This window comes from Xiphophorus maculatus, chromosome 12, assembly GCF_002775205.1.
Source record: "Xiphophorus maculatus strain JP 163 A chromosome 12, X_maculatus-5.0-male, whole genome shotgun sequence".
Lineage (NCBI taxonomy): Eukaryota > Metazoa > Chordata > Actinopteri > Cyprinodontiformes > Poeciliidae > Xiphophorus > Xiphophorus maculatus.
This window is the reverse complement of record NC_036454.1, coordinates 24,688,244-24,700,698: the sequence shown is the minus strand read 5'-3', so window position 1 is coordinate 24,700,698 and position 12,455 is coordinate 24,688,244. Positions and strand designations below refer to the sequence as shown.

The 12,455-nt window shown below is 38.8% G+C and overlaps 2 protein-coding genes across 3 annotated transcripts; both read left to right on the top strand.

The window, feature by feature from the left end:
- The first annotated feature begins 900 nt into the window (after nt 1–900).
- LOC102232049 (protein DGCR6-like) lies at nt 901–3,282 on the top strand. The gene is made up of 5 exons (XM_005808978.3): nt 901–1,316; nt 1,596–1,756; nt 1,910–2,010; nt 2,095–2,235; nt 2,385–3,282. The coding sequence occupies exons 1-5, from the start codon at nt 1,213–1,215 to the stop codon at nt 2,460–2,462; spliced, it is 585 nt and encodes a 194-aa protein (XP_005809035.1). The 5' UTR covers nt 901–1,212; the 3' UTR covers nt 2,463–3,282.
- Nucleotides 3,283–3,566: 284 nt separating this feature from the next.
- LOC102227808 (E3 ubiquitin-protein ligase RNF34-like) lies at nt 3,567–11,675 on the top strand. Of its 2 annotated transcripts, XM_023344254.1 has the most exons (7): nt 3,567–4,082; nt 4,558–4,776; nt 6,531–6,956; nt 7,189–7,251; nt 7,386–7,587; nt 8,720–8,761; nt 10,041–11,675. In XM_023344254.1, exons 1-7 carry the CDS (start codon nt 4,077–4,079, stop codon nt 10,226–10,228), a joined length of 1,146 nt encoding a protein of 381 aa, XP_023200022.1. In that variant the 5' UTR covers nt 3,567–4,076; the 3' UTR covers nt 10,229–11,675. The 2 variants fall into 2 exon arrangements, with proteins under 2 accessions (XP_023200022.1, XP_005809021.1); XM_005808964.2 differs by lacking the exon at nt 8,720–8,761 and having other exon boundaries at nt 3,569–4,082.
- Nucleotides 11,676–12,455: the final 780 nt, after the last annotated feature.

Here is a 12,455-nt window from a genome sequence, read left to right as displayed (position 1 = left end):
TTCAAATGGTTACTTATAGCTGTTATCAAAAAAAATCTTATTATAATTGAAGAAAGTCCGCATATTTGAGGGAAACATTTCCATGTGACTTTCTTTATCCCACGTTTTTTGTTTTTGTTTTTGGCTGGACCTTGAGTCTGAGAAAATATTGAAACAAATTCTAACAACAAGTTATAAATTTTACTTTCAAAGCCCAGGTTTTGGTCTTCCTTAATTGTAATTATGAGATACAACATTACAAAGTCACAATTTTGGGTTTCAATACCAAATTGTGGACTTTCAAAGTAAGAATTATGGGTTTTAAAGTTCTATTTTTAGATTTTCAGTCATAAATATGAGGTTCAACGTCAGAATTCAAAGTCAAAATTATGTGCTGTTATTTTTTTTCTTTCAAGTGCCAGTTTGCACTACCATAGATCCATAAGCAAATTAATTAAAGTAATTAATTCAATAATTCATTAATATACAACAGAGACACAAAATGTCCATGATGCAAAACAGGGTCAAGGAACAAAGTCAGAAAATATAAAAAATATTACAGAAATAAAGGAACAACAATGACAATCAATTGCATGTATATAATACATTAAAAATGATCAAATTACAGAGGAACATAAAGTGGACATGAACCAATCTAACACTCACGATTGGTATGTAAGAGATACATAGAAAGAAAGCAGTTGAAGGAAAAAGTTTATATTGCTTCAAAATATATGATATGATATGTGGAAAAATTATTCATAAGCAATGGATCATTCTTTGGTCCATTGCTTATGGAGCAAAACCTCAACTATTAAAATAGTTATGGAACTTTTTTACGGATTATGTTGCCACACCTAGTCCAGTAGAGGGCGGCAATATACTTATGAACTGATTGCCAAGCACCAAAAAAAATTGAAGAAGAAGAATCTCAGCAATTACAGACAGGCAGGTTTACAGGCTGCTATTTTGGGGTCCTCTTAGATTAAACAGAAATACATTTAAAGCAACCAGTCTGTTTCGGTATATTAAATAGATTTATAAAATTATTCGGGTTTTAGTAACTTAAAAAAAAAAAACAGTTTATATCCATGGTGTTGTAAATTACTTGAGCGATGTTCGTTCTTAAAGTTTAAGCCATGAACAGCGAAATGGGGTTAGCTGAACTTGGTAACGTTCATTATCTATTTTGACCAACGTTTCAAGCAGTTGTCGTATTTATAGTTTAAAAACATGGATGAGTGCCTCGGAGTCACCGACAGGGATTCAACAAAACTACAGGAGAGACATTACTACCTGCTATCTGAACTGCAAACTTTAGTCAAAGACTTACCAAGGTATGTTTTTTCCTCATGATGTCTTTTCTCCACTACAGAATAATTTCAGCAAGTAAACTTACTTGCAATACTTGAATTCAATCGAGCTCGCATAACTTACTTAGATGTAGTTTGTCACCTATAAAAAACATAGAATGGTAACTCTGTCTGTTTTACTACTTTGTTGAGAATATTTATTTATCGAAGCTGCAACAAACCTGTAAATGTAATTTAGTGTCAGAACACACGCAGGTTTAAACTGGACTTTTATGACTTGTTCTTTTCCCCCCCATTGATCAGCTCCTTCCAGCAGCGGCTGACCTACAACACGCTGAGCGACCTGGCTTTAGCCCTCATTGATGGCACAGTATATGAGATTGTGCAGGGCCTCCTGGATATTCAGCATCTGACAGAAAAAAATCTGTACAACCAAAGGCAGAAGCTGCACTGTGAACATCAAGGTCTGTACCAGTCATACAAAACGTAGTCAAAAACAGATTTCTATGCCTGTGTAATTCTCAAGAATTACAGTCTTCTTAAATGAAGAGTTTTGCTTCGTTTTATTTGCCTGCAACTTGCAATTTATTTTTAATTCTCTTCCCCCCCCCCCTAAGGACTCAAACAAGATCTGGTTCGAAAACACAAGGATGCATTACAGTCATGCAAGCCGCACAACCTTTCACTTCTCAAGACAACCCAGCAAACTGAACTTGAGGTGAGAAATAAAACCTCAATTGTTATGTTTACTCCGAGGAATGCCAGACTGTTTTGTATATTATGTATTGTTTATGGGTTTCAGGCTTTGGAAGTTCGGGTTCGCGAGGAGCAAAAGATGATGGATAAGAAGATTGTTGTAGAAATGGACCAAAAAGTGACTGACCAGCAGAACACCTTGGAGAAGGCAGGAGTCCCAGGGTTTTACATCACCACTAATCCTCTGGTAAACATTCCCGCACATTCATCCAGTGTAGTTATGTCTTTCTGATTCACTCTACACAGAATTTTTTTTTTTTAAATGGATCAAACATCCATCAGATGCAGATTTATATCTTCTCTAACCACTCTTCAACCAATTATGTGCGACTGCAGGAGCTCACGATGCAGATGAACCTGCTTGAACTGATTCTCAAGCTTCAACAGAAGGAGTCGCAAGCCGGACTGCTATGAGACAGATGTGCCAACAGAGACAGTATTTTTCTATTTTTGTCATATACAGAAGATCAAAAAAAAAAAGATGTGATCAAAGATTTGGTCACATCCTGGAAAAATTAAGTTTTGGCCTGAAGGAGAACAGTGGGACATTTTGACAGACCAGATCAAAGTTAAGAAATGATAAAAGTGGGCCTAATTCCTGTTAATGCACTGTAAACTTTCTTAAGGACACTTTGCCTGTTATTTTGTCCTCTGACTTAAAGCAGGGGGACAGTTTTGATGCATCTCTCATTACCTTTCTGAGAAATAGCCACAGTTTTGAGTATTTTCAGTTTTTTGCACATTTGTTTTGGGGTTTTTTTTATCCCATGTGCACTTGGAAGATTCATCTGTTATTAGGTCATATTGAGTTTAGTGTTATAATGACACATGTGACCTTACTTTAGTTGTCAGTAAATTTATGTTTTGGAATTATGTTCCTAATGTATGTTAATCTGCTGAAACTGTGAAGAATAAGTCTTGAGGTTAGAGTTTTTTTTATTTCATAAATAAAAGACAACTGGACAAAAAATGGTCGACTCATAAAAACTGCATTTCATCCAAAGACATGAATCACACTTTTGAAAGACCTATTGAGCTTTTTTTCTGCTTCCTAAAGTGGACATTGTTAATATGAGGAATAATCCCATCATCTGGATAAACGTTAAGTAGAAATCTGCATAATGGAACTGAAACCTGTGCTCTATGTACCAAAGATATAAATTACATTTCTGGTAGATTTATGTGTAAATTATCTCAGATTAAAATTTTCTTTTACCTTAACCTACATGTTTCTTCAGATTTAAAGGGTCTCATATGTGTCAAAATACTACAGTCTGCCACAGATTATCAGTAACAAAGTAGCAATGTCTGTGTCTTGCTTGTCTGGAAGAATTCACAAGCATTGGAAATTGTGAGCTTGTGGGGAAGGTTAAGAATCTACACAATTTCTGCAGCATGTGCTGTTCTAAAGCAGATGGAGGACAGATCCTGGCAATATATCACTATGGAAGGGTCTGTCCTTTCTAGTTTACCCCGATTATTCTGGAACAGAAGCTTTCGTCAACCCAGCAGGTCAAAAGCAAAAGAGCCCAGTCAGGAACTGTCACTATATTGCATATCAAGGTAGTCGTATTAAACTGTTTGGTACTTTGGACTGGAAATGTCCACTTTTAATTTAACTTAAAACTTGCCCATTTCCATTCCTGAGCAAAAGTAGGATACATACGCCTGTTCTGCTGCCACGCATAAAATGCAAGAAGATTGGTGGTAAAGATGGTGCTACTTGATAATCTCTTGAGATTAAAAGTTTGAGGATTTTACACTGACTTTGTGAAAGTAGTTTTGAGAGAATGAAGACAGCTTTATTTTTTCTTTTAGTCCAAATGGAGGCGCTAATGCACCTTCAGCATGGTTTGATAGTTGCCAAAGAAGCAGCAGCAGCAGCAGGAGGATAGCGGTAGTGAGTTAGTGCACTACAGTGGGTTGTCTCCTCGTCACTAGCTGCTGTTTGGCTAAATAAGCTGCGTACCGATTTGCAATGACTGCACCGGGTGTCGGGTTTTTCTCAGTAGCAACGTCGGAGCTACAATGAAGGTGCACTTTTTAAATGTATCCGTTGTCCATAGCAGCAATTGCCTAACGCTGGCTAACCTAACGGTGGCTAATGTAACGGAAGCCCCGGCGGAAATCACAGCGGTCGGTGCTACATTAGCCTTTAAAATGCATCGCTTATGCGTGAATGACTTTTTGGTGATTTTTATTTCTTACTGATTCATATGTTCTGTTGTACTGTTATTGTAGTAAGCTCTCGTTTAGACTAGCATTGCTGTTTTCTTTTTCCTCTGTAAAATGGTCACTATATGTAATAATGCACAACAATTTTCTTGAGCAACACATTGGTTGTTTTTTTTTTTGTTTTTTTTTTGTGGTTGCTGTGTTTATACGCGACGCTGGGACAGCAGCTTCTCCCCGCGAGCAGCGTTGCTTACTTACATTTATTGAAGAACATCTTCATAAAGTTGACATGGAGTGACACCTTTGAGATAAAACTATGTTGTCATGTGTCCAGGCTGGGGCTTCGTCGGTGTGGGCTTCATGCTGTGGTCTGCTGAATGAAGTCATGGGTACCGGGGCCGTCCGAGGCCAGCAGCCAGGGTTTGGTGCCGGCGCCGGGCCCTTCAGGTTCGCCCCCAGTGCGGGATATTCCACGTACCCACCCAACAGCTCAGGGAACCCCGGTCTTGTTTGTAAGGCTTGTGGACAGGCCTTCTCAGTCTTCAGGAGGAAGGTAGGTCTCATTAGGTGCTGTAGATTCCCGTCCACGTCAAAAATGTGCGTCATATGAAAACTAATTTTAAGGTTATCAACAGATTTGAAATAAAAAAAAGAAAAAAAAGAAGCTGATCACTGGAGAAGCTTTTTTCTGTCACGCTTTCTAAATCTGCTCACAAAATGTTTAAGCAATAAAAAAAAAAGCTTTAAATTATTCAAAGGTCATAGGTGACACAAAAGTAAACACTAAGACAGCTACAATATGTTAACAGCTAAAAATTCAGGGTTAGTTTATTTTACTTAATCTATATGTGAGTTGAATAGACTTTTTGCTGAGTGTCTGAGACAATAAAGCTCAATCAGACTTGTATGGAAGGGAATTTTGAATTAATCAGAGTTGATATCATCATTGAAATATTTAACAATATTGTTTTTTTATATATATATATATTTATATATATATATATATATCTTCCAGCCTTGTTTTAATTGCTCAAATGTGTTGAAGCAGGGGGGGGGGAAAAATCTAAAACATGTACTACAGGTAATTAGCATGGATTGCAGCTGCGTAGAAACTTAACAAATCTGCACAAAACACTTTGATTTCCTAAATGTTAACTGTGCATTAGTTGTGTTGGACTAAACTTAAGGGATTAGAAGTGGAATGAGTTACTTAAGAGATTTTGAGAAGATCAGAATTAGGGTTAATACCCTGACAGTCTCACACGGACCCCCTCTATGTTCATCTGACACTCCTTATCTGTCTCGTCTCAAAGTGAGTTTTTCTTAAATGCTGCTTCTCCTTTTTTCTCCCTCGTGTCTTCCTCATTTTCCTGTGAATTTTGCTCACCTGTAGATTTTGTTTTCTAACCGTGACGTTACAGTCTGTTATCTCAAACGTTTGTTTAAAGCTTGTCATGAAATAGGACAGTTACAGGGTTTTGCATATGTGTCCTGCAGCGTTGCTTGGTAATTTGCCTTTTTAATGGTGCACGCTGGAGCGCTGCCTGGATTCATAATGGGTCATCGTATTTTTAAAAAATATACAAATTAATACATAAATACAAAAACAGAGAAAAGGTTGTAGAGTTTTAGAGAAAGCAAAAAGTATTTATCTTTGTGAGCAAATTGAAAAAACAAACAAACATAAGCATAGACTTTAAATTTGTGACAGAATATTAGGGCCATTTTTTTTTTCCAATTACAAGAATAAAGTTGTAATAATACAAGAATAACATAGTCTTTTTATGAGAAATCCAACACAAAAAATAGAAAACTTAAAATGAATAATCAGACCTCGTCAGATCTCGTCAGACCTTCATAACTCTAGAGGCTTTTTTTTCAATAAAATGATTTTTCTCAATTTTAAGACATTCTCCTGATAAAATTGCGTCTTTATTCTGCTAATATTATGACGAAACTCTGGTAATTAAGCAAAAAGTATTGTGGCCTAATGCTTCTTTGTGTAACTCACAGTAGAGGTGATAGAAATAAGTCACTTTTTGCAAATATTTTCTGTCGTAAAAGAAAGCAAGACAAAAAATGTGATTAAAAATCCAAGATTTTATACTGAAGCCATGTCACAAAGCCCTAACTCCCAGTAACGTTTCAGATGTCTTAAATTTTTCAGCTTAGTGTTTTCATCAATATACTCTCTCCGTCTCCCATTGGACTCTGAATTTTACCGAGGCGTGACGCGTTAAACCTCTGTGAAATCGTCCGTCTGCCTCTTCCCCGTCACCCCAGCTTGTCGTTTCCTTCCCGCTGCAGTACACTTGCTGCGACTGCAAGAAGAGCTTCTGCTCGCTGTGCACTGTGGTTCTGGAGAGCCTACGTATTTGCTCCACCTGCCATTTGCTGAAGGCCACGGAGTTCCATCGGCCGCGGCTCATGCGTCTGCGAGTGAGGGACCTGCGTCAGTATCTGCTGCTGCGGAACATCTCCACTGACACCTGCAGGGAGAAGGAGGACCTGGTCGATTTGGTCCTCTGTCATCAGGCTTTTGAGGTGGAGGACGAAGAGGAGGAGGAGGAAGAGGAGGATGACGACGAGGAGGTGGAGGACCCTAACACAGCCAGCCTCCTCTCTCATATTCATCGCACGCTAACAGATTCCATCACACCGCCTGCCTCTGAGCTGTCTGCTGCCACGCTGGAGGAATCGCTCAGCAGGAGCGAAAGTCCTGAAACCAACCAGGTGAGAAACCAACCAGAGAGCCTGATCACTTTACAGACACAGCTTACCTGTGAACTGTCAGGAGTCGCTGTAAATACTGTTACAGCCTGCTTGTGGTGTTGTAGTCTTGTCCGTGAATGGAAAGTACAATGCACTTTTGTTTCCAGTTCACCCAATAAACTGGGTAATGGAGTGTGTAACCCTAATCTACTGCAATCTGGCACGTTCCTGACTGAACATTGTTTTCCTGCAGGATTCAGATGAGACCACACCAGTGTCGCTCCTTAACTTGGACTCCAGTGAACAAACTCCTCAGGTGATCCATGTCATTTGGCTCATACTTGTTACAATATAAAAACAGATTTTAAATCCAGATTTTTTAAAATTGTTTCTAAACTGAAACAAACACATTTTTGTGTATAAAATGTTTTTTTGTTTTGTTTTTTTTAGACAAGTCCTCAGACACGCCATGGAGCCGGAGCGTCCGTCTCTGACATCTCTGGCGTGAGGGACATCACGGGCCTGTCGGTCAGGCAGCTGAAGGAGATCCTGGCAAGGAATTTCGTCAACTATTCCGGGTGCTGTGAAAAATGGGAGCTGGTGGAGCGTGTCAACAGATTGTACAGAGAAAAGGAGAAGAATACAAATACATGTAGGTGTTTACTTGGCTTTTGGTCACACAACTTTAATTATTCAACATCATATTGGGGCCAAAAAGGGGCATCATACAGTTAGTCATTTTAATTTTGTTTAGATTTCAAGTTAGATTAGTTTAAAAAAAGAGTAAATTATTTAAATCACAATGTACCAAAAAGTGATGAAATAATATCAAATATTTCCTGAGATCTGATTGGTTAAGTGGGGTCTCTTCAGACCAGCTAATTAAGGGCTAAAATTCTGTTTGAATGCATACAAAAATGTATGTCCAATTGTTAATTCATGCGCAATTATTTCACTATTAATGGTTCAATTTACTCCACATCATGAACGTTATTTTTTCACTCGCGGTGCATCCGGAAAGTATTCACAGCGCTTCGCTTTCTCCACGTTTTATGTTGCAGCCTTATTCCAAGTTGTATCGATTGAGCTAACCTATTTCCTCAAAATCCTACACACAAATACCCAGATACAAACAATGTGGGGGAAAAGATAGAAGGGTTTTGTTTTTGCAAATTTAATAAGAATAGGAAACCAAGAAATGCCATTTCTGTAATCTATCACTGCTGGATGTTATGTTATGTTAAAGGCTCTAAGGTAAAATGTGGAAAAAGCAAAGTGCAGTGAATACTTTCCAGATGCGCTGTACTCTGCTCTTCTCAAGCTGATTGGTCTGAAACGTTGGCTTCCTGGGCACATTGACCAATCAGGTTTCATGCTCCACAGGAACAGCTTGCGTTATTTCATGCGCACTGCAGCACACAGAAACCTGCACAATTGTTTTGACTTTTCAATGATCAGTAATTCAAATTTTTGAAAATGGCACATTCAGCGTGACATGTAGTTAAATATTCCCCTCAGCAGGTGGCCGCTGTGGCAAGTGGTATTTATGTTTTTGCAGTGTAAATATCTTTGATTATCAGCACTGGCTGGGAGGATCCTGTTTTTAACCACAGAAACTTCATCAATCTTTTCTCATTCTGACATTCTGTCCTGTAGGCGGTAACATTATCTTGCCATAAATTACACAGATTTAAAAAGAAAAAAAAAAGGATTACTCGTATAGCTTTTCTTTTGAAGTCATAATAAACTTATCACATGCTTGCTTTACTCCTCCCGCTATAAAGTGATGGCCTTCCCCTCTCCTCTCTGCAACGGTGCCATTGGAGGTAAGGTTATAGCTTATTACCGTGGTCAGGTGTTCCACCTCTGCCTCGCTTTTTTTCCATCGTATGAGCAAAGCCGCATTCTCGCTACGCATGTGTCCATTGTGAACCCGTCTTCATCTGCTATCCATCCATGCCATTCGTCCTGCTGAATGGTGGTTACTGTTGTGTTGCCAGGGAAAGTAAATATTCATTTATTTTTACCTATTAACACAAATTCACGCCGTTTTGATTTTGTGTTGAGCTTTGCAATCAGGCTCCCTCCGTCGCTGTTTGCGTTGATCGTCCGAAGATCTCATTGATCACGAGGTGCCTGCTCTCTACACGCAGCATGTTTTCAGTAAAACTGTACTGCTGAAGAAGAATGCTCAGCCATGGCTGGAATTAATATTTTTGACCTAACGCAAAAATATACAAACGGATACCTTTAGAAAACATTTGTAGCGCTTGACTTTTACAACCTCAAATGTAAAATGTATTTTGAGGTTTTGCTTAAGAAAGTGACAAAAAACCAATGCAGAGTCGTGCAGTGGAGGTTCAACACGGCCCATAATACAGTCCTCATGTTCACTAAACTTTTCTGATACACTTCTGAGACCTTCACACAACACTTGGTTACAACGGATTTAATTTAAGGGTATCAGAGTAAAAGGGGGATGAATACTGATGCGTCTCGCGTGTCGCTATTTTTATGTTACAGTTTAAGCAAATGCAACCTCAATCCACTTTACCAGCTATTCCAGTTAAATGTGTTTATGGCACAAGAAGTAGAAAAAAAAATGTGTTTGGTTGATCATTTCTTTGATTCTTGACAAACAAAAAACAACAATAATAATAATAATAAGCTTGTATGTTTTACCGTAAATGAAGCCGAGCTGCATTTTCCTAACACATGCGGCTCAATTTAATTGGAATTAATCAGGCTATTCAACAATGTTGCCAAGGAGTTTTATTACGACAAAGAATTTCGAGACCAAATACCAATTTTCTTCTTCCTCTGCACTCAGATCCAATTACAGGCAGTGCAATATCACCCAAACTGTTAATGTATTATAGATTATAGATTTTATTTCACACTGATGCGCTAATAAAATCCAAATAAAAGATATTGAAATTTCTGGTTGTAACGTAACAAATCGTGGAAAACCCCCAAGGGGAAATAAGCACTTCAGTGAGGTGCTCAAATGCAGTTAAATTTATTTCATTGCCTAATGCTTAATTTATTTACGCCCTCTTTTTTTGTCACCTCCCATTTCTCCTCCTTCTGTCCCCACGTCTCCAGACGGTGAAAAGTGTCCCCTGACGCTGCAGGACGACAATCTGTGCAGGATCTGCATGGACGCGGTGATCGACTGCGTCCTGTTGGAGTGCGGTCACCTGGTCACTTGCACCGACTGTGGCAAGAGAATGAACCAGTGTCCGATATGCAGGCAGTACGTCGTGAGAGCTGTGCACGTTTTTAAATGCTAATGCACCACTGACTCGAAACCCCCGAATTCAAAATTGCAGCTCATAAAGTTTGAATCCTACAAAAAAAACAAACTAATTTTCAGATCTTTATATTGGCGGGAGTCTTCATGGTCATTCGCACGCAGGAGAATAATGGTTTCTTTCTCTTTTTTTTTATTTATTTATTTATTTTTGGGGGTGAATTTGACTTTGATCGACCAGGAGGTTTTTGTTCTTTACGGTATTTCAAAGCAAAGGTTGCCGGGCACTTCTTTTTTTTTTGTAAACATCCCATCCTTATCTCTGCCTGTGAACTGTAGCTCCTCCTCAGATCTACGACTCTTTACCTGCTGCTGCAAGCGAACACTTATCTTAGTAAAGACTTGCACTGAATCTCAGCAGAGGTGGGAAAGGTAGGTGCCAAACGATGCAATCGCCTTGGTGCTTCTTTTCTCATCTTCTTCCCTCAGCTGCGGGATGACACTGTGTTAATGTTTCAGCATGTTTGATCGGAAAGCACTTTGCCCATGCTCCATGCTAATGCAGCACCACTCACAACCCCACCGCACCTCACGACAGCTAATAGTGGCTTAGATAATGTGCGCCTCTCCCTGAATGCCTGATGAGAGACGCTAATTAGATTTTTTTTTCTTTTGAGATGTTGTTTGCCGTTTTAAATGTAGCGCTGCGCGGTCCTCAAAGGAGCAGATGCTCTGGCGGATATCTTACTTGCGACTGATTTATGGTTATGCTTTGTGAGGTCGATGCATTATTAATTGTGTCGATTTCCTCTGTCATAAAATACGTGCTTAATTCAGTGCGTTACCCGTTCCAACGTTCACGCAGGGTCTTATCACAGCAACGGCTAACGTCTGTCACCTCTTGTCTCAGTCCGCGAACAGGAGACTCAAACTAAACTGGTGCTAACTCATCCAATCATCTGCCCTGTTTTCTAGCAGACGGTTTTCACGTGAAGCTTACATTTTCTCAAGTTGTTGGAATGAAATGTATTGTTATTTTTAAGTTTGTCATATATAAGATGACTAATGAAACCGTGTGAGTGATGTGAAAGTATATCCAGATAATGACTTGTACATATATCAGTTTGTATAAGATGTACATAGCTCTATTTTTCCATTTGGTTTGAATTGTGTGCAAAAATGTTTATTTTTTCAGGATTGTGTTCTGTGACGTGGCCTGAAATGTGTTGGATCTGTTTTTGGTTGACTCGAGCTTTTCTTTGAACCGCAGCATAACAAGAAGCTTTACATCGTTCTCTCTGTAGTATCTCCCTCCCCGTGCTTAAAAAAAAAAAAAGTACACTCGCTGCTGTCACAGTACAGATGTCCGGAGCAAATTGCACTTTTCTGTTACTGAAGGTATAATCATGTACAAGGCATGGTCTTTGTATTTGCAGATGTTGACATTTATATTATGGTAAATTAAAGATTTTAATTAATGTCTTCTCTTTTTTTGTTTAGTTTTTTTTGTTTTGTATTTTTACCATTGTGCATGACTTGCAAGAAACACCTGTGCTTTTCAATAAAGTCGTTTGTTTCTGAAACGGAAAAAAAAAAAACATCTACCGTAATTCACACTACACTTTTTTTCATAATTTGTTTAACCACGAGTTTGTAATTTACAGTATTTTCCTAAGAATTTTAGAAGTGTAGAACAAGAGAACATTTTAAGAAAAACTCCCTGTCAAATCAGATCTGTGGGGAAATATCTACAGATGTGTTTTAATCTTGATTTGACTCAAGTTGTCTATTCTGCTATCCATCCAGTAAAGAGTAGATGTTAAACTCAATTTTCTCCAGCGGCCTAAATAAAACCCTCCTTACACCAAACGGCGCTGTCAGCATTTGCAGAGCAAAAAGTCATGTAAAATACAAAAAGCAGCATATTGATAGCTAATTATAGCGCTTCACTACTTTGAGGTTGTCTAGGTTTTTGTGTAGCTGTCTAGGTTTTGCATCACATGACTAAAGTCGAGTTTGAGGTCTGAACTTCGGTTCACGGCAACAGTTAATAGTTTTGGTCATTCTGTTGCAGATTTGCTCATGTATGAATAATATTTACTTTTTTGGGGCTTGACCCAAGTTTTGGCGCATTTTGGAAAAACAGAAGTCAAGCTCGGTCTCTCCTGCAGCTCGGGGTCTGCAGGAGAGACTGGGTGTTGTGGCGGTGGAACAGTCTTGACTCGTGAGCCTTCTACCACTGAGCCTGGCAGCACAAGATGTTTGAG